Source organism: Oculina patagonica, chromosome 7 (assembly GCF_052425735.1).
Source record: "Oculina patagonica isolate OP01 chromosome 7, crgOcupat, whole genome shotgun sequence".
Taxonomy (NCBI): Eukaryota; Metazoa; Cnidaria; class Anthozoa; order Scleractinia; family Oculinidae; genus Oculina; species Oculina patagonica.
Window position 1 is genome coordinate 2,187,356 of NC_135764.1, and position 22,352 is coordinate 2,209,707.

General features: G+C 38.6%; 1 protein-coding gene and 1 long non-coding RNA gene across 2 annotated transcripts; one reads left to right on the forward strand and one right to left on the reverse strand.

Moving 5' to 3' along the window:
- Positions 1-295: 295 nt before the first annotated feature.
- On the reverse strand, positions 296-2,225 carry LOC144661057 (uncharacterized). Its single transcript, XM_078521765.1, has 2 exons — positions 767-2,225; positions 296-369 (listed from the first exon to the last, which is right to left on the reverse strand). Exons 1-2 carry the CDS (start codon positions 2,199-2,201, stop codon positions 296-298), a joined length of 1,509 nt encoding a protein of 502 aa, XP_078377891.1. The 5' UTR covers positions 2,202-2,225.
- Positions 2,226-9,402: 7,177 nt separating this feature from the next.
- Positions 9,403-10,374, forward strand: LOC144659572 (uncharacterized). The gene is made up of 3 exons (XR_013571926.1): positions 9,403-9,542; positions 9,959-10,037; positions 10,150-10,374. It is a non-coding gene; the product is annotated as an uncharacterized LOC144659572 (long non-coding RNA).
- The last annotated feature ends 11,978 nt before the right edge of the window (positions 10,375-22,352 follow it).

Consider the following 22,352-nt stretch of genomic DNA (forward strand, 5'->3'; position numbering starts at 1 on the left):
AGCAAAATCCAAGATAACTGGCCAAATTCTGTCATCGCCAACAGGCTTTTCCTTCGACAAGTTTTCAGCAGTAAGTTTTGTAATTTTCTCGGGTATGTTAAGCTTGCGATTTGTTTTTTGTCCTTCCTTTGAGTAATTCTCCTGCTCTTCAATGTCTTGAGACAAGTGTGTTGCTTTATCCTAAAACAAATATCAATTTTCACGAATATTTAAAAATTATCCATTTGATTTAAACAGCATATACAAATAGAAATGGTTCTAAAGTATCAATGGGTGATAACTGGAAATGAAGTTTTTATGAGAATTTTAAAACCTTTGTTGCTGTCTTCTTATCCTGAGGGACTTGCAATTCGTCATCAAGAAGCGATTCTGAAAGATAAAACAATTCAATTAGTTACAATTTGGAAAAATGAGGTAGTTTAATTGTTAATAAACCAGCATGTATCCCTAGGCAAGATACTTCATTAATTGTCAGAGTGCTTTTCCATGCGTTGCCACAAATTAGTACAACCTAAATGTAGCCTGTTCCAGGCGTTTGATAAACTTCTATCCTATCCAGGGAGACTAGCAATACTCCTAGTCGGTTCATGATACAGAAATCCTACTAGTCCTAACCGGTACTGATAAGCCAAGCTCCCTGGGATAGGAACAAGCTTTTACCCTATGGGCTGTTATTAATGCCGTGCTAAGTTGATATGCCAGTTCTAGGTTTAGGGAATTTGATGGACAAGAGCTAATGAGATCACAGAACACAAGCCAACTGTACCTGATGCGCCAGTTGTCTTTTCTGTCTCTTCTGTCACCTCTTCCTTCCCAAGAGCTTCTTCTTCCGAAGATACATTTAACAACTGGTCACTTATGTACAGAGCACATTTGTGATGGAATGAAGTCATTTCTTGCTCCTCAGTGGAATTCTTCCATGGTTTCACGCCAACGTATTTTAGAGGGATATCCATTTGCACTCCCTCTGTACTTGACTCATCTTCTCTAAATTGCTCACCTTTAAGAGATCGTCCAATACTTGTCTTTCCAGAACGGTCCTGACCAACCAAAAAGACTTTAACACGTTTGTCAGTAGTCTCTCCACTTTTCAAAGCTCTTTGATAAGCTGCTCTGAACTTATCTCCTCTAGCTAGAACATACGGTGGAATTGATTGTAGATTTTGATCATTTCCCAGCTCATAGTGAGTTGGTGCGACAACAGAATGCTCAGTAGGAACTCGCCTTTTCAGACGAAATGTCTGCTGATTTCTGACATCTTGAATTTCCAAAGTGGAGAGACCTAGTGCTTGAAATGCAGCATGAACTTTACCAATGGCGGTTTGAAAGTCTGCGTTCGACAAATAGCCTCGTGGTATGTGAAGAAACTTTTCAGTCCGAAACTTTCTGAGATCATCAACATTTGATTTGACCACTGGATTAAGACTGTGGATACAATCTGAGAATAGGATGGCGTAAAACAGCATGGTACATTCCCATTCTGTTCTATCTCCGTTAATCATGGTAGCTAAGAGCTGGGCATTTCTTCTCTGCGTTCGGGGAGACTCCCCGTTGTAGAAGTCTATTCCATTCCGTGGCTCATCTTTCCATTCTCCTAATGTTGTCTTGTAACGATTGTCCCATTCTTGCTTGAAGATTGTTCGCAGACCCTCGGTTAGTACATCAGTGGCAACGTAACAAATTCTGAAGAAGTTTAGTTGCTCTTCACTGTATTCTGTTACATGATTTCTGTCGTTTCTGACAACCTGAATGTTCAAGGTTGAGAGTCCGAGTCCTTGAAATGCAGCATTAACTCTACCAATGGCATTTTTAAAGTCTGGGTCCGAAAGATGGCCTTTTGGCATGTGAGCAAACTCATTACGAAACGTTCTGAGATTATCAACATTAGATTTAACCAGTGGATTAAGACCGTGGATACAATCTGAGAATAGGATGGCGAAAACCAGCATGTTGCAATCCCATTCTGCTCTATCTCCGTTAATCATGGTAGCTAAGAGATGGGCATTTTGTCTCTGGTTCCGGGGAGACTCCCTGTTGTAGAAGTCCATTCCATTCCGTGGCTCATCTTTCCATTCTCCTAATGTTGGCTTGTAGCGATTGTCCCATTCTTGTTTGAAGATTGTTCGCAGACCCTCGGCTAGTACATCAGTGATGACGTAACAAATCCTGTAATAGTTAAGTTGCTCTTCTGTGTATTCCATTCACCAGCTATATTCAGCTTGAGCCTCAAGGACCTCAAGCCTTTTTTGCAAAAAGTATACTTTGTGATTAGTAAAACGTTTAGCGTTTAAACGAAGTTTAAAATTAAGAGAGCATTTCACAGGGTCGTGGTGTTTTACACTTGACATCAAAATTTGGAGTTCAGGCTTAGCTGGAACTTGACGTTCATGTTTTGTTTTTGACTGCTTAATTTACCTGGAAACGTTGCTAAGATGTTCTTTAGCCTGCGCACAGACACCTCGCAAGACGTCTGCATGCTATGTAGATGTTCTTAAGTTACATAGTATTTAAGACGTGCAGGAAACATTTTATCAGCTATGTGATTTTATAAAAGTATAGCTCAGACCAAACAAGGATGAGAGTTTTCAAGAGATGAAGAGAGTTGAACTCTCAACAACTATCGAGATGTACAAACATCTCGAAGTGCATGAGCGAAAACTATGGTCGACTACTCTCGTAAAAATTTAAGAAGGTTCAACTACAATGAGATTAGCCTTGCGTAGTTTCCAGGCCTCTATTTTCGTCGCGGTCAGCTTGTTTCAGGTCACGTGGTCCGAGCGAAAAAGTTTCCCCGGCCTTTCGCCCCGGATACGTCACTGAAACGAGTAGTGACGTTAGTAATACCGTGAAGACCTGGAAACAAAGCCGTGCAGTAACTAGGCAATTTCACTTTCATAAACGGAATGATCAATGTCAGTTTAGTGACACTTAGAATTACTTTTTACTATCATCAAATTTTTCTATTAAAAAAATGAACCACCCACGATCGATCGAACCAAATACTTCTGAAGTGCTAGCATCCCACCCTCACCACTACAGCACATGTGGATCCGCCAACCCGAAAATTTTAATTCTTCATTTGTTAATTTACATGTCTGAGTAATCAGAGCAGTCTAAATAACAAATAATAAATGTTTAAAATAATAAGTGATATATCACACACAGCCCTCAGAAGCTGTCTCCAATTTCTTGTATGGCTTTATTTTATTTTATACGTCAACTTAAGTTTGACGTTCTAAAACTGATAGGCCTGGCTAAACTGGGACACATTGTTGCGGAAACATTGTCCCTTGTCGTGTTTCCTGGGTGGCTAAATTAGCAGGAAGCAAGGAAAATGTTTTACTGCCTGGGTGGCTAAACTAGGAAACGATAATCCAGGAACAAAGGGTCACGCATGCGCATAAACTACAACCCAAGAAAGAAAGAGTTGCATGGAACTTGTAAAAGCATTCCCGATTAGAGAGAGTTTCTAATTCAATTCAGCAATCCCCATTCCTGTACTGCTGTAGGATCCCCCTGTTCCCCCTATCAATGTTGCCCCCTCATTTTACATTTTACAACCTCAACAGGAGGGGAGGGGAAGAACAAAAAGGCGAAACTTCCCAAGATTTGTGTCTGGGGTTGTAGTCAACATTGCTCCACGGTGGCTAAACTGGGCAACATATATTTCGGAAGCAAACATTGCGTCCGGGAAGCAGAAATGTTTTAGACCTGATGCAGAAACATTTTTTGTTTCCATTAAGGAAAAATTTGTTTTCGCAACAAATGTTTCCTCCATGGCTAAACCGGGAAACATTTGTGTCCGCGGCACTGTTTCCACAACAATGTTTCCTAGTTTAGCCAGGCCTTTATACTCTATCAAAAAACAAAGTCAAGTGGTGCTTGCGGAGGTATCTCGGGAAATTAGGCAAGTGAAGCGAGCATGGTTACAAACATGATTTCTTGTCTACCCCTACCGAGGGTGGCCACTACTTACGACTTTTCAGTTGCAACTTGTGGTGGCCACCCTCGGCCGTGGTACTTGTTATTAACATAGGAAATGACTTACCAACATTGGAAGTTTGACACGAGAGAACATAACGAGGCGAATACAGTTTCTGGTATCTAAGTGTAACGCAACACAGTGTCACGTCCCCTTCTATATGTGCACAAAAGGTTGAGAGAAAATATATTAAATGCTTTAAATTTTAAGGAAAAAGTAACATTCTAAATAAATATCTCTTAAGTTATCTTTTACAGGTGGTATTGTGTCATCATAGAGATAAATATTCCCCAAAAAACGACAATAATGTAACAGTATAATGCACTAGTCATTTGTTTCCTCCGCCCCCCCCCACCCCCGCGACATGCGGGGACTTTGTCGGGCAATAGCGGGGGAATTACTGCAGCTTTGCGATGATTTTATGCCCAGACCCCCAGGGACTTTACCTCAAATTTGCCTGACCTAAAATACCCCCGGGAAACCGCGGGGAAATTTTCAAAAACATAATATAAAATGAGACAGGCCAAACACTACTCCCGCTGGTTGCTGAATGTTAGCCTTCAGTCTGTTAACGGAGGATTTAATTAACGCTCTCTTGAGCCATTTCAGTGATGATCTTTATGCCATTGTGTTTGCTAGCTCTGTGGCATATTCGTTAGGTTTATTGGCTCTTGTTTGTTGAGAGATTCTTAATAACCTTTAAAGGAATGTTGTAGACTATATTGTGTATTGGATCAGTGGATTTCTAACTGTCAACTCGTATATGTGAAGTGGCGGTTAATTTGTATGATAATGTTTCGTTACCACGGTTGTGCGAGCAAAGGTTTCTTTGTTTTTAAGCTGCCTTTAGTTTGAGTGGTTGCGATTTGTGCTCTGGGAGCTAAAACTTTACCTCAATTTTTTTTATCTGTTTTGTTGCGTTACTTGCATCCAACAAATACATTTTATGGCGGTTTGATCACTGCATTTAAAGTCTCTAGGATGCTACAACGATGTCTCCTGGCAAATGTTTTATCTTAAGCAAGACTCGAGTTTCGGTCCTTCAGTGGACCTCATCAGTTGCTTCTATGTTAAAAGTCACTTTGAATGATTTGAAATCAATCGATTTGCCGTTTTTGTACTTGTCTGCAGGATCGAAAATTCTGTTTTTTGATTGGCCCACGTAACTGGGCCAATTGTGTTAATGTAGTTTCGATCCGTGCTTAAGTGTGTTTGTTTAGAAGGCCTTTTTTCGCATTTTTGACCGTAAAAGGTCAGTTCTGATGCTAAAAAGTAGTTCTTTCTTAGCCATGCGACAAGAATGAGTTCAAGAGGGGGTACCAAACAACTGTGTTTGTTGCTGGCATGGCTCACGATTTTCAAGTCTTCTCTTAACTTATTGGTTATTCTCCCACACTATTTGTCTAATCAAAAAGCTATACTCCAAACAACTTCAGTGGAAAGTTTTTTAAGCTGGTTGAAACATTCCTAATAGTTGTTGCTTCTCAAAATGTATTTAGCGCAGAAATGGACAATCCCTCCTTTTGCAAGGTCTTTCAGCTAGCCCCGGGGGGGTGGTGGTTTTGCAAAGAAATTCTGCCCTGATGGGTGGTGGAATTCCCCATATTAGCACCGCTTGTTTGCAAATTCCCCCGCTATATATGTCGCGGGGGTGGGGGAGCGGGGGAAACAAATGACTAGTGCATAAAGGTTTATAAATCTCGATTGTAAACGGACCGATACGGCCGTCCGGAGTTGCCGCAGTCGGGGTAGTTAGTTCTTTCCAAAATTACAAAGAAACTAAAGGAATTCGGGCAATAAAACTTAAATACCTGCTGGCAAACAGCAGAAGCTATGAACTGGTGAAATTTCAGCCAGCTGCCGACTGATCAGTAGGTTTGAGGAAAGATTTCGATAACACGGGCCTATGAGACAGCTACAGCATGCACCCGATCGGGCGATGAGTTCAATCTTTCGATAGGTTTAGAAGAAAATAAAGCAAACGAACCATCAGTGACAAAGTATACTCACTGTTTCGAAGAAAACTTTCCATCTTTATTCTCCAGAGTGTTTTTGCATGCCATCATCACCATACATGGCTCATATCCCGAAGGTGGAAGGTGAAGCCAAGCCTTCGCGTTTATGGTCAGCGGTGGGCAAAGCGCGAGTAGATACTTCATATGTAGATTTTATTATGCCTCGGCCAGGGATCACTTGCTTGGGGAGCTTGGAAACCAGGCTCGATTTGGTAGTCGAGCCTTCTCCTCACACAATGAGCTCGTTTACAGACAACAGCGAAATTTTCACAGAATATCCACTGAAACTTCTTGAGAGTATCAGATGTTTGTTTAGAAATGTCAAGTTTCGTTTTCTAGTTGACGAAATATCCGAACTTCGGTATACCATAAAATCGCTATGTTCTCGACACAGAAAAGTTTTGGCTCAGCCCGAAAGTAAGAAATTGATTGAAACAGAAATCCTCACGCAAACGAATAAATGGATGATTGTCTCTATTTACTTTAAAAACCCAATGAGAATATTCGATGCGGGACTTAATTTTCACGATTTGACCGAAAATACGTAATTAACAAAAAAATACGGTAACACGTTAAAAATAAATTTTCGCCGGTCTTTATCCCGCGAAAATAAGTAATAAATAAGGACGAAAACTATTTTCTGATTTTTGATTCAGCAAGTATGAAAATCAGACTCAAATCCCCGAATTTATAGAAGCTAGGATGACTAGGATGATAGAAAGAAAACGCTAATTCAGTAGTGTGAATGCTTTTCTAAAAGATTTTATTCCATTCCCCAGTTCCCCTCGGGCTACAACCAGAAAACCAATGCAAAAAATAGCTAAGTTGTTATCGTCCTCTCCTGTCTTGCCAAGTTTCTTAAAACCTGTCTGCTACACTTGAAAAAGAATAAACTGACTAATATTCTGAGCTCAGAAGGTTTAAAGGCTAAACGAATTCAAAGGTTTGTATTAAAATCGCTGCCCTCCTGGGCCTAGCCTCGTCTTCATGTTCACGATTCACGTTAAACTTCGTTGTAATTTCCATCAGATTCCTTGAGAAATTTCAGCTTAAAACTACATACGCTGATTCATAAAGAGAAGAAGCTCACCTAGCTTAGAACTGGGCCTGGAAGTTGACCGTTAAAATTAGCTAAACATACAACTGGTTTTTTGCATGAAAGGCCTGAAAAGCCGGGCGCAGCCTTTGAAAAGGCCGGTCAGCGCGAGACACGCCAGTCACATAAACGTCCAAAGTTTGCGTGAGCATAATTCAGTTGCATTCCATACACAGTGTAGTGTTAATGTAATTTATCAGTCAAATCCAAACCACTAGATCGGGGTATGTTTTGTATGTCTTTATTATATTAACTCTGATAAAATAGTCATGTCATTTAACCCCATTTACCTGTCGAGTGGAATTAAAGTTCATCGTTTAAGCTTTACAGTATATGAAGGAGTATTAAAACTGATCACAGGCCATGATCTTCATCTAATTAAATTATAAATACATTTAACCTTTTATGACTTTTATGGATAAAAATAGAAAGGAGCGAGCTGCCTCTGCATTATATATTCATACTGGAATTCTTGGCCAAAAAGAGATGTAAAATGAATACCGGTACATAAAGAAACCAAAGCCCCTCCATGTAACAGCACCTGAAATACCTGTTATGGAGATAAGTAGAATCGAAAATTGCGCCAATGTGAGCATTTTGCAATAATGTATTGTTAATGCTTTGCTGCACGTGGAAAATGTGCACGCTTGATTATAATTCAAAATTAATGACGCGATTTATTCATCCATGCGCATTTAGCCCATGCACTTGCAATATTTCAAATTTCGCAACCGTCTTTTATAATTACTGTTTGCGTCAACTGAAACTTTTGAACGAAGTTAAATACACTTTGCTTACGTTCACCGATCTTTTGTCAACTTCAAGTAAACGAAACCACTCTTAAAGAATACGGCGAGTTTAGCATTTAAATCGCAAGAACTCCGCTTTTGCAAACAAGCTCTTTGGCATCATGATGAAACTGACACTTTGCTTGGCAGGTAAGCGAACGTTTCCTTGACGGCGTAATTAATTTACTTTGTGTGGTTCTCAGAATTGTGAGCAATTCAGCTACTGAACTGTACCATTCCTAATTGGTAGCCGACAATTTTTGGTGGACAATAGACATTTCTTCTTATTTTTTCAGAAGATCTTTGGATACAGTCACCAAGTTCAAGAATGTGGCCTCGGATAAGACAGAGAAAGGCAATGGAAAATGCCCGGCTTATGGAGGTAACTTAAGAGTTTCTTGTCTTGTATAATCGCCAAATAGATTTCACTTTATTTTTGAGTTGAGACTTAAGAACAGGACCATTAATTATCAACATTTTTACGTCTCTAAACGACAACTCGGTAAAGCTAATCTCAGAATAGTAACCAGTGTTCATGACAGTATTTTTAAGTGCCAGCAAAAACCGCTCTTTCTACCCTTTAAGGGTGTCATTTACTCGTGTGGATCTCTGAATCGTAGGCATTTCAGTTACTGAATTACACCATTCCTAATTGGTAGCCGACAATTTTTGGCGAACAATAGACAATTCTTTTCTTTTTCAGAAGATCTTTGGATACATACAGCCACCAAGTTCAAAAATGTGGCCACAGATAAGACAGGAAAGGCGATGGAAAATGCCCGGCTTATGGAGGTAACTAAAGAGTTTCTCGTGTTATGTAATCACCATGCGAATAGATTTTATTTTATTTTGAGACTTAAAAACAATGCTATTTGTCAACCGGAGATTTTTACGTCTCTAAACAAGAACTTGGTAAAGCTTAAATCAGAATAAGCTAGAATAGTAACTAGGGCTCTACAGTAATTCAAAACGCCAAGAAAACCCGATTTTTAGCAGAGTTAAATTAAAACACACGAACCCACAAGCTTTAAGCTTTATTTATTATCGTGTTTAAATAGATCAATCAAACTCTAGGGCACGGCATTCGGGAAAGAGCTTTTTATCTTTCATTTATCTATATATTCCCCTTTTCTGTATATATATTATAATTAGATTTTTAAGTTTTTCCGTGTTTAATCAGATGGAGATCAATCAAACGGCAATTATTTGATAATTAAAAAAATCCTTAAATTCGATGGCGACTATTACTTTGCGTGGTAGATGAGTTCCGCGCACTTCTTTGTCTTCTTGTTTTTTTTCCTTTATCATGAAAAAACAATTGTGACAAGCCACGGCAAAGGCCTAAGACAAAAGTTAAATGCTTATACCGCACGTTTTCCTTTGCAATTTTCTAATTAAATGCCGATTATTTTCTTTACCTCAGAACTTTAAAGAAAAACCGGTTGCAGTACAGTTTATTACATGTATCCTGGTATCGCACCATACCTGTAAGATTTACAATAAAGAAAGCCATGTATACTGTAGCTGGAGGAACAGAGCGCTTGAAAAAGAAATCCTTTGAGGGCGTGGCATTCTGAAAGAATCAAGTCTTTCCTGCGTCAGATGCAGAACTTATATATCCAGACATCAATCCGACTGCGTGGATGATTTCTGCTGCTCAGGTAACAACTGGTTTCCTATAAAACTCCTAGATCAACACCAAAACAACCTAATAAATATTTCAGCTTGAGATCGGAGCTGGTTACATGAACGTAATCCCAAGCTGGGTGGAGGGTTTCGCGCGTTCCACTTGGGGCATGTCAACTTGCACGCTCCCGAGAACCGGTTGCAGTTAGATGGGGCGAGCTGAAGTGTTTTTATAAAAATAGTTTACGATTGTATAACCCTTAAAACCAAAATCAATCCACACATATACCCTACACATACATAATATTTACAAAAAAACATTAACTAGACAGGTATTAGCTTTCAGCCGAGTACTGAAGTTGTAGATTGAGGATAAGTGTTATTTCAGCCAAAACAGCTTGGATCCATTTATGAGTGATCAACCCTCATTGTGTTTTCTTTGATCTTTCAGGTTGGGATATCGGGATAATGGATGATGACTTAAATGTACATGGGGCAAGAAAGACGGATGGTTGTGGAGTGTTCTTCTGGTGAGTCATAAAAAAAATAAAATTAAAGCTAGTTAGTTAGTAATGACCTTTGGATTAAGATGCGTTTTCATTTGCTATTCACTAATTTAAATGCCGATTTTCTTTACCTCAGAACTTTAGTTTGCAAGTGACGTGGCATTTTAAAAGAATCAAGTCTTTCCTGTGTCAGACGCAAAACTGATTTATCCTGACATCAGTCCAACTGCGTGGATAATTTCTGCTACTCAGGTAACAACTCGATTCCCATAAAACTCCTAGATCATTCCCGATATTTACGTAATCCCAAGCTGGGTGGAGGGTTTCGCGCGTTCCACTTGGTGCTTGTCTACTTGCATCGCTCCCGAGGAACGGTACAGTCGGCACGGACTCGGTACTATGTACTTGTCTGGTTCCACTCCCTATTTTTCATATAGCACGTAGGTATCATGTGTACCATACGAGTCAAATCAGAACTGATCATGAGACCCTCATGAGTTCTGAATGTTGAGTAGGGTGGGTCTCCTACCAGCAGGTAGTACTTACCGCAGAATCGACCGGCTCTAACCCCCAGAGGACGGCCTGTATTCAAGCGGGGATTACATCTCCTGCATCCAAATACCTAAAAGAAAAAATTGATCTAGGATTTTCGGGAACGGGTTGTACTTTCTGGAAGAGATAGGCAAGCTTTAAGTCATGATATCCAGGTGGGATTCTAACCCACGACCATTCGGGTTACAGGTCTACTGCTCTACCATCTGAGCTACAGAGTTATGATGGGAACAGCGCGTGAGCAAATCGCGTGAGCGAATCACATTCGATTCACTCATTTATATGCCTGACGATGATTCTAATAAATGAAAATACTTCACCTTCACCTGTCCCCGGCGCCAATGGCGCAAGGGCCCAAAAAAAAAGCGAAAAAAAAAAAATAAATGAAAATACTACGTTAAAAAAAAAAACAGTTTCTCAGGTTGGATTCGAACCAACTACCATTCGGGTTACAGGTTTACTGCTCTACCATCTGAGCTACAGAGCCATGATGGGAACAGCGCGTGAGTGAATCCATTTGATTCACTCCGTATATGCCTGAGGATGACTTTACACTAAAAATCAGGGAAACCCTGACCACTGAAAAAAAAAAAATAGCTGCTCAGGTGGGATTCGTACCCAATACCATTCGGGTTACAGGTTCACTGCTCTACCATCTGTGCTTCAGAGCCATGATGGGAACAGCGTGAGTGAGTCCCAGCAGATTCACTCATTTATGTGCCTGGAGATTATTCTTATACATGTATACACTTTAAACTCTGTTTATTCAAACCCACAACCTTAAGGTAACAGCTAGGTCTACTCCTCTACCATCTGTGCTACTGAGCCATGATGGGAACAGCGTGTGAGTAATTCCCAGTTGTTTTACTCATTAATAGGCCTGTGGATGATTCTAAACTTAACACAATCAATAAATACAAAAAAAAAAAAATAGATATTGCATAACTTTGAAATTATTGTTTATAATAAGAACATGTAAGTACAGCAATTATTCCACTCGGCACGCTTGTTGTTGGCCATGAAGTGACCATAGCCGGTCATTTCATATTTAACAGTCTGCGGGTTTGTGGAATAATTGTTGGGTATACTAACTTGTTAGTTATGAATCACATTAGACAGGAAGAAGACCGTGGCTGTCCGCGAAACTGTTATTTTGGGTAAAGTATGAATATAAATGGCTCAGTAGTTTGCTGTTGGTTCACGTCTTACTACGAGGGTTTTTCTCCAGGCACTTCGGCTTTCCTCCCTTCTAAAAAAACATTTTTAAATTCCAATTTGATCTGGATAGAGGACCCGCATGAAAACCAGCTATGGCTGATGTGGCTTCCTCTTTAAATATTGCGGCATTTTATTTCTTCCGTCTGACCTCATGGCACAGAGCCAGTGCCAGTGTGACTGCCATGCGAGTGCTTGCGAAGACATGAACCCCTGCCAGTGCTAACGCACGAACCTGAGCGTGTGCCTGTGTCCATTTGGTCAGAGAACGAACTGGCTTTGTGTCAGTTGGACTGAAGTATCAAAATTAGAATACAAAATAATAGATATAGCTAAATAACATATATAGATGAGATCAGATCGACTGTTTATTACAATGATGGGATCGTTTCAAAAAAGGGTTGTACTTTCTTTTATGTGAGAAAAGTTGGGATTCAAACCCACAACCTTCATTTATGTGCCTGGAGATTATTCTAAACAGGGGTTAGGTGGGATTCGAACCCACAACCTTCGGGTTACAGGTCCACTGCTCTACCATCTGAGCTCAAAGCCATGATGGGAACAGCGCATGAGTGACTCCTTGTTGATACACTCATTGATGAGCGCTGAGGATCATTTTAAAATGTCTAAAATACACTGGAAATTCTGATCACTGAAACAGTCGTGTGGCCTAGAGGGTCACAAGAACAGATAAAATGGACTTCAATTTCATGCTATTTACCTTTTTAGAAATTTTAGAAAGAAATAATTTATATTCAACAACATTATTAAAAACCGTGGCATTATAGATATTACATTTCCATAGCTGACCATAGCTTTAATTGCTTTAGTTAAACAATTATTCCACCCGCGCTTGTTGGATATGAGATAATTATGGCCGGCCATCTTATATTCAACCGTGAGTTTGCGCGTTTGTGGAATAATTGTTAAGTATACTAACTTGTTAGTTATGATTCACATTAGACAGGAAAGAGACCGTGGCTGCCCGCCAAACTGTTGTGTAGGGTTGAGTATGACTACGAATGTTTGGTACATAGATTTGTTGACTGTCAAAGTATGTCTATGTAAGGACATGTAGGGCTGATTAGAAGTGCGTCTAATTAATGGTCATGTAAGGTTATGCAGGTCCATGTATTACAATGTATGGCTATGTAAAACCATGTAAGGCTACGTGGCAATTTAATGAATTACCATATGATGTTCATGTATCAATCTGTACATGTAAGATGTCTGTACATTTTTAGATTATAAAGGACCATGTATGACAATGTAACAAGAAATAATTTAACTAGTGTATTGTTATCATATTTTATTATATGGTCATGTATACTCTGTAAGTTCATGTATCACTATGTATGTTTATGCAGGTCTATGTATGAAATGCTGGTTATGATTTTCACCTTCTAAATCATAGTGTCAATTCAAAACCACGTGTTCTTTGTTTCTTTATTGTCTTCTTTCTTTGAGATATTTTTCAGGTCTGCATCTGGAAACTGGTATCCTTTTTTCATAATTTCTTTTTCTCCGTTTTTATTGTTGTATCATACTTTGCTGCTACTGTTGTTGTTGTTATTGTTTGCCATGGATGAATTATGATAACTTACCAAATCATATGACTTTTCAATGGGAAGAAAGTATGTAAAAAAAATAAATTCTTCTATTTACTTTTTACTATTTACTTACTTTTTAACATTGTCAAGCGCCTTTGAACTTATGGAAATGGTGCTATATAAATGATTATTATTATTATTATTATTATTATTATTATTATTATTATTTATTATTATTATTATTATTATTATTATTATTATTATTATTATTATTATTTTAAGGCAGATATAAAAGAAGTTTGCTTTTCAGGATACGGTTTGTTTCAGCCAAGCTCACTTGCTGTGATAAATTATCTTACGAATTTGAACAAATCGTTTATTTACCGATACTTAAAGATCATCTTTCATTTACCGATACTATTCGATACACATTTTCATCTCAATAATCCGAGCTACCACCTCATAAGCCGAGCAGTATATTTAATTGATCCAATCTTAAGAATCCTATAAACGATCGAATCCGTCAAACCGAGTAAAACGCATTGTGGAACTGGGCACAAAGCCCAAAGCAATCTTCGGAAAGCTTCGGGCATCTTCGGTAGCGTCCATTCATCCTATTTCGAACATCTTCGGACATTTCCGAATATTTTCGAAAAAAGTCGACAACACTTTCGGAATATTCCAGTATACTGAAGACAAAAATCTCACTCATTTATTTTCGGTTGCGGTCTTTCACATTTCGTCTTTCGCATTACAAAGCTTCGGCAACTTTCAGAAACGTCTTCGGTAATTTTGACAATTTTCGAGTCGGAATTGTTGACCAGCACTATGTTCGTATGAGCACACTCCAATTTGCACTAGTACTGCAGACTCTAATGAAAACAAAGCCACAACAACAAACCAATTATCTCACAAAAACGGTCACTTGGTCCTGAACACTAAACCTTTTTCCAAGGCCAACGAACAATATAATAACTTTAATTTCGAATATTTCGTAAGTTATGGCCTGACTTCTTCAGGAAATGAATTGCGCAGTTCATTTCCTGTGCCACGTCTTCTTCAGGGAATGAAGTGCGCAATTCATTCCCTGAAGAAGTCAGTGGCCGTCCCTAACGAAATACTTAAAGTTTATCACTCGGCCTTACCGTACTGTCATACTCTGTACTGTCAGAGATATTAAAGGAGAAGAGATTGGGACAGAAATGATAAAAAAAAAAAAAACAGTTGAGCTAGTACACTTATCGTGTATTCAACTGTCTTTTTTAATATCATTTCCTGCCTTGGTCCTTCTCTTTCCTGGGGTGCGTCACTTTGCTTTCAGTTTGTTCTTCTTGTTTTTCAGGTTTTTGCTAGCCTGTGTTCAGGATCGCCTTGATGACTTTGGATTTCCACCTGTAGTGCTATGTGTCAGGTATTGTTATGTTATAGCTAAGAAACGCAACGTAGAATAATGTCAATATGATTGCCTGGTATAAAATCAGGGGCACCCATCGAGAATATAGTTCAAAACCACTTAACGATAGCACCGTTGAACGTATTTTAGTATTTAAACGGTAGATACAGGCATATTTTTATCCCCTAATTTTTTTTTATCTGTTCGGATTTCCTAGCTGAATTTCCTAGTCTTCCGAACAGATATTTTAACGAAATATTCCGTTGGGTGCCCCTGTAAAATTTGTGTTTTTATGTCTGCTTGCCAGGATCGTCATGGGAAAAAAGAAGAAAAGACCCTGGGGACGAGATAGGGTCTTTTGAGCCGACAGTACAAATAGATGGTCAGCAGTTTTTCTGTCATATTCAAGATGGCGGACGGTTAGTTATGATGTCCAATATTCTTTTTACATCAACTTGTACAGTTTGTTAACCTGCTTTTCTCGAAAATAACATCAGGGAAAATTATTTATCCTTTCTTTAATTTTTCAAACACACCCTTAGTTTTCTATTTTGTATCCGGCTGGTAAATGTGCCCAAAAACTTGCGCTAGTTCTAGGCTGCATGTTGTGTTTATTATCCTCTTTGCCTAAAGACTAAAGTAAATGCGTTATGGAATGGCACTGATACATATAATATGTCCATACTGTATTTGATTAATTTTCAGGTTTGTCGGAGAAGTGTAAAAGCCTTTGTAGCACATTATCCTAACCCTGTTTGGTAAAGGACGAGTTAGCAAAAGAAGTGTTGATGGAAAGATTTCATGGACTTGCAATATGTTGCTAAGGAAAAAATGGTAAGCCAAAGGCAGCAGAGCTGGGAACAGGACGGGGTGGGGGTGGAGACAGGGGGACACAATAGATACCCCACAAAAGTGCAGATAATGTCTTGAAGGAAACAATAGACCTGGGCCGGGTTGTTCGAAAGGCGATTAACGCTAACCCAGGTTTAAAAGAATAATTTCTCTTGTTTTGAAGGCTTTTCCATAGCTAATGTTTTGTGAAATTTGAGATTGGTCCACGTCAAAACTGGGGGACAAAGAATATAAAAAGAAAACCTCAACGAAATGTTAAAATTGAATTCAAAATTCACGCTAATCCTAGATTAGCTTAATCGTGCTTTGAACAACCGGGTCCTGAACTACATTAGGACTTCGCTACGGACAGAACATGTAATTCATTAGGTATACAGTTTTCAGTCCGCACATGCGCGATGAAATGCTAGAATGACCGAGGGGCAGTGGACACCACTTAGTAACTTAGCAACCAAATGCGGATTGGTAAAAACACATTCCCGGTTTCATCTGTCGCAAAAAACCGGTTTTGGCTTCGCGTAAGCACACATTCGAGTAAATGTACGCATTTGAAAATGGCGATCCAAAAAACTGTTGGCCTAAAATCTGAAGCAGTTATTGAAGAAGGAGTGTGGTGTGCTTGCACCGTTGAAGAAGTTGAGAATGAGGCCGTAATCGTCTTGTTTGACGGCTGGAGTTCCGAATGGAATCGCTGCATATGCGATCCACGCGATCAGGGACGTGACGTTACCTGAAGGCAAAAGATACTTGTACAGAAAATCAAATAGGCTTTGAATAAACGCAGCTTCGACCTCCGCATCAATCGATGGTTCCAATCAACGTGTGAAGAAATGACTACATGGAATGCGCCGCGAGGCTTTCGAAGAAACTCTTCCAAAGGAAAGCGACCCAAATCACGGCCAAACAACACGAGACCCAAACACAGAAAAAACCCAACACTCGACAAACTGTTATATTCGTATTCCAAGTGAGCATAAATTTCTCTCGACGAGTTTTCCTGACTATCAAATATCTCCAAACCGTTTTTTTTTTTTCGCAGCTTGGATTTGAGACTCCCGTATGGACGTGACGTAAAACGCGTCCCGTTACTAGGAAACAATGCTCATAAATATGCGCGAACCCCACCTGAGTGGGGTTTGTGCATATGTAATGAATTACACCTTTTGTCCGTCCCGAAGCTGTCATGATAAATTGCTTTCAGTAAAAGTTTTAAACTAAGTGTAGTTCTCAAGAATGAAAGTGTTATGTACAGCAAAAATAACTTGGTTACATTTATAAATGGTTAATCTGCAATGTATTTCCTTTAATCTTCCAGACTGGGATACTGGAAGTTGACTTGCGTAGGCCAAGTATGGAAAAAGAAATATTACTGATACACCAGTATTCTTCTGGGTTAGTAAAGTTTTATATAAATTAAATTATAGTATGGATAGTACCGTATTTATTCGATTAAGCGCCCTGGGCGCTTATTAAATTTTTTGACCTTGAGAGTGGGCGCTTATTCGAGGTGGGCGCTTATTCGAGGCTGGGCGCTTATTAAATTTTCACCATTTCTCGCAAGTAGTGAGTTTATTTCACAACAATACAATGAATAATAATAAAACTGTTCATTGAAAGTTTCTGTAAAATACTAAGAAAACTTGGTCTTCGGGGAAGTCTCTTAGTAGTACTTAGTCAATTTCAATCTCAATTTCAATAATAATCAAAGTACTCCTCTTGTGCTCTTCAGGGGGTGGGCGCTTATTCAAGGCTGGGCGCTTATTAACTTTTTCTGCCTACAGGGTGGGCGCTTATTCGAGGTGGGCGCTTATTCGAGGTTGGGCGCTTAATCGAATAAATACGGTATATGACCATTGAATGGTTTTGTCTCCATAATTGGTTATGTTAATATCAGAGCTTGCCTATATTTTGCTGAGTTTGCATTTTCAAATGCTACATATAAACTGTTCATTAAACCCTTTTTTCTTTGTTGCTTCCAGTGAATTCTTTCAGTCTACACAGTCTTGGTGTAGCTGTGTTTGATTATGGAAGCTAATAAACCTGCCACAAAACTAAAATCCTAGTCTTGAGAGAAGACTCATGGATTAATTTGTCTATCATCATTGTAGGTAAGTTTTTGCAGGTAATGTACCGTATTTATTCGATTAAGCGCCCTGGGCGCTTATTAAATTTTTGGACCTTGAGGGTGGGCGCTTATTAAATTTTCACCATTTTAAGCTAGTAGTACGTTTAGTTTTCAAGAAAACACTGTATTATAACTAAACGTGAAGGTGTGCGAAAGCTGAACATAAAATGTTGATTGAAAGTTTCAGTAAAAAACTAAAAAAATCTCGGTCTTCGGAATAGTCTCTTAGTCAATTTTAATCTCAACTACAACAATAATCAAATTTCCTCTTGTGCTCTCATTTTAGAGGGGTGGGGGTGGGCGCTTATTCGAGGCTGGGTGCTTATTAACTTTTCCTACCTACAGAGTGGGCGCTTATTCGAGGTGGGCGCTTATTCGAGGTTGGGCGCTTAATCGAATAAATATGGTAGTTCTCGTAATGTGTTAGCAAAATAAAATATTTACTTGATGTTTGGATTTGACTGTTACGCCAGTCTTCATTTTTGCACTGAAAAGAGTACATTTAACTATTCTTTTAGGAATTACAAAGATGTTTTGAAAAGAGGGAGGTGAAGCATCAGCAAATGTGGCAATGTTCCCTTTGGAGGTAATGTATTTTTCAATGTATTGGTTCATTTATAAACACAAAAGGTTGCTATTCTTTGTTCTCAGTTAATGTTTTTCCAAGTTACCCATGCCCGTAACCAGACCTTTGCCAAAGACGAGGCAAGATCTTGCTAGTGAGTTCTGGAGGCATGCCCTCCAGAACATTTTGAAATCTAGAAGCTATGAATCTCTTTCAGAGACATTTTCCATAAGACATTTCTTAAGAAAAATCAATCTTGTTCAACTGGGAATTATTTTGCCAACAAAACATATTTTGTTTTTAATTTTGGGTAAAAATTTAGAGGAGGCAAGTGCGTCATCTTGCCTCTTGCTAGTTACGGCCCTGAGTTACCCCATTCAAGTTGTCGCACTAATCTGTAAATTAGTCCATTTCCACAGAGAAGGTTCATTTAGCTATCTCTTGCTCACAAATCTTCAGTTATTTTTTTTTTCTTTTTTCTACGCAGGCTCTTTTTCACAGGATTCCAGTCCAACACAATTCTTAGAAGAAGACAGAACCTTTATTGACTTGTTTCCTGAACTCACCATGCAGCAGATACTGTCACATTCACACAATTGCAAATCAAAAACTTGCAGTGGAGATCGATGACTGAAAGAACATGCATGTAGCTGTGTCTGTAGCCAAGCCACGATTTCTCTCTAGTACTGACAAGCATGACAGAGAAGATCAAGTGTTTAAAAAACTGGTTTCTCCTTACATTATTAATCCACTGTCCATCAGTAAAGTTGTAAATTATCAACTAGAGGATTTGTCTTGATGACCACCAAGTTCACAGAACTGACAGTTAAAGAAATGTATGTTAAATAGTAAAGAGAACTGATATGAAAAGGAAGCATAAGGAAACCGCATCTAGGAAAGATCTTGTTATCATTTACTTTCAACACACATTTACATGATATACGTGACTGCAAAACCGGTTTCGTCTATGACCTCTTTAGTTGGTTGCCCATTATAGATTAAATCTGCGATTACCTCATGTAACCATGCATGAAAAGTAAACCTTATACCAGGTTCCAAATGATAACCAACATAAACATTTATAACTGTAATAAATAATATTAAATACTTTAAGAGAAAGATGAGCAGTAAAATTACATAACAATTCAATGACTGCATGCCATATTATATTTACATTTGATTATATTTTACAAATGTAAATGTGCAGGGTTTAGCGCTCATTGAAACATTAAGTAGTTTAATCGCTCATCTTAACCTTAATGTATTTATCGAATAAATATAATAAAAATGGAATAAATAAATAAAATAATAAATTAAACAGTTTGGTATATTTTTCATGTGGTTGCATGAAGTCACCTTTAGATGCAACTCTTGCATGGCAACCAATTGGAGAGGTCACAGACTTAACTTGCTTTGTTAAGTCATTTATCTTGTGAATGTGGGTGAAATTTAATGCAAGTACAGTCTTTTTGATCGAGGTATTTATAAAGCAGATTTTAACTAGGATGTTTTTATGGCCAATTAATAAATCTAGGATGCTTTATTTGAGAAACTCAGAAATTGTAACAGATGAAAGTAATTTATTGATCAAATGGAAATAAACACAAGTTGTACTGTCATTGTGGTTTTCAAAAACATGCGAACTTTGAAATTGAAGCCTCAACCAACAGTTTAATGCTTTTTGCTGCCAACAATTATCATCTTAGTGAGCTTCTCAGAAGTTCACTTCAACCTAGTCAAAAGATTATGTCTGTCAGTTCAGATTGGTCATTTCAATCTATTTTGTTTGTTTCTGCTTTTCAAGGTTGATTGGCTGTCGACATAATTATGATTGACTACAGCAAAAACCCAATTGTTAGTTGAGTTTTAACTTTAGAGTTCACGTGTTTTTGAAAGGCGCAATAAAGCTGTCTTTAATTTGTCTTAATTATATTTTTAAGCGATGACGATCGCAAAATTGGCGGTTGGCAGGAACTGTAATTCTGTTGCAAGCAATCCACTTAATTATAGAACTGAATGGGAATGGGAATGAAAACTAACAGGAAACATGAACAAAATAATCCTTGAAAGTTAGAAAGAACTGATAAAAATTGTAAATGAAAGAGAAAAATTAATAATATATCTTTGATGAGTTCTATATTGAATTCAATGGGTGTAGAATGGTCCTTGAAATATAATGAGTCTCGGAAAATTAATTCTAGGGGAGTCTCGAAATCTTGGCTTCTGAATCTTGAGCTCTCAAAAAGTAAAGCTGATCTCTGAATATCGAATTTTGCAATTTGAGTTTCGGAATCTTGCAAGCCAAGCAAAAGTTTTATAATTATCTGAATGAACTGTCATAAAACAAAGGAAAATCGTGCTATAATGTTTTTATCATTAAAATGGCTACAAGTGCTCACTGGGAGTCATGCACATGGTCGCATGATTTGGGGCACTGTGAGGAGGGGGGGGGGGGGGGCGTTTACCTTATCCCAATAATTTTGTGGGCAGTTATTCCTTATCCCTAAAAGTACCAAAGCTGTTATTTTGATTTTTGTCATCCCTTAAATGCAGTTGGTAAGCCTTATCCCTATAATTATTTAAATATATTTATGCCTAAAATAATTTTGAGTTGCCCCTTATCCCTAAAACCCCTCACTGGTTTGTGATTTTTTAGCAGACACTTTGGCTTATAACCAAAGAGACAAAAGCAGGAACACCAGCTACTTAAAGTGGCTATGAGCCGAAGGTGAAGTGATTACTGTTCAACAATAATTTTTGAGCCTGAGGGGACTAATTGTTTCAGTATATTTTTAGAGGTGAATATGGAAAAATGAAAAATACCGTAAAAACTCGTAGATAAGCCGCACCCCCAAATTTCAAGCATGATTTTGAGAAAAAAAATTAAACCTGGCGGAAAAATGCCCAGTTGATGGTGAAAAAAATGCTGGATCATGAGGAAATTTCAACAATCAATAAAGCTAAATTTGATTCCTTGAGCCTTTCCGGCTGATAGTTGGCGAGGGGCGAAGCCCCGAGCCAACTATCAGCCGGTAGAAACCTCGAGCTTGCCGTCTAATTGTTAAATAGTTGGCGAGGGGCGAAGCCCCGAGTCAACTATCAAAAGCCGGTAGAAACCGAGAGCGAGCCGTCTAATTGTGTTAGCATAACCCACTGACCGATCTATTAAACACAAAATATAGCTAGAGTTGATTTATTGAAGGTTTTGATTGATAAAATCAGCGAAGACTAAGCGCGCGCTCCGAGAGCCTTCTACGAATCGATAGTAGGCACCTGTTAAACCAATCAGATTGCGCGATTACCAATAGTAGGTCAGTGTGGTTATGCTAACGTGTGATAGTTGATGAGGGCGAATCTAATTGTTTTAGTATAAATCTACTAGACGTTCAAACTTATCAACAAGGCAGGCTCTCGTTTTTATTGAATAATGATGTAAATAAGTCACACAACACGCGAATAACAGGAATAATTGACAACTGCACCACATTGCATTGCGGTGAGGGTAAAAGGAGGAATGAGTTTGCGGAATGGCATGTGGCATGAGTTGCGGAATGGCATAATTATGCGGAATGTAATTTACGCGGGATGACTCATTGACATAAATTTTACTGAAGAGCGCGCCAATTTTTAAAGAGCAGACGCTTTATTAAATACTGCGGGCTTAATGATGACAATCGATTGAAGATAGCGTTCTTCACGGATTCTACGAAAAATATTTCGGCGGCCAGTGTTTCCCCAATGCTAGGGATTTCCCATTCTGTGGACGGTTTATTGCTTTTAGTCAAAAGATAAAAACAGCGACGGAAAAGCATCCGACCGTAGATCTTTATACTACAAACCGAAAAATGCCTCGGATACATCTTTGTATTAATATTCATGTAGCGGTTATTAATAAACAAAACATCGAGACTGAAAGTCCAGTTTTGGCGGATATCATCTCAGCCTCAGTAAGTACAGGGTACAAAGCAGAGAGATTACGAACACTACGGCATATTTGTTTCATTAGAAGTCTACTAGCCCTGCTTTTCGTTAGTCTCCTTCGCAGCCGCTCGGGCTAAAATGACGCAACGCTCCCGGTTCGGCTCGA

Coding starts and splice junctions, on each gene's coding strand:
- LOC144661057 (XM_078521765.1), bottom strand. CDS start 2,201: ATGGAATACACAGAAGAGCAACTTAACTATTACAGGATTTGTTACGTC. Junction 370..766: donor AAAGACAACTGGCGCATCAG/GTACAGTTGGCT, acceptor TTTATCTTTCAG/AATCGCTTCTTGATGACGAA.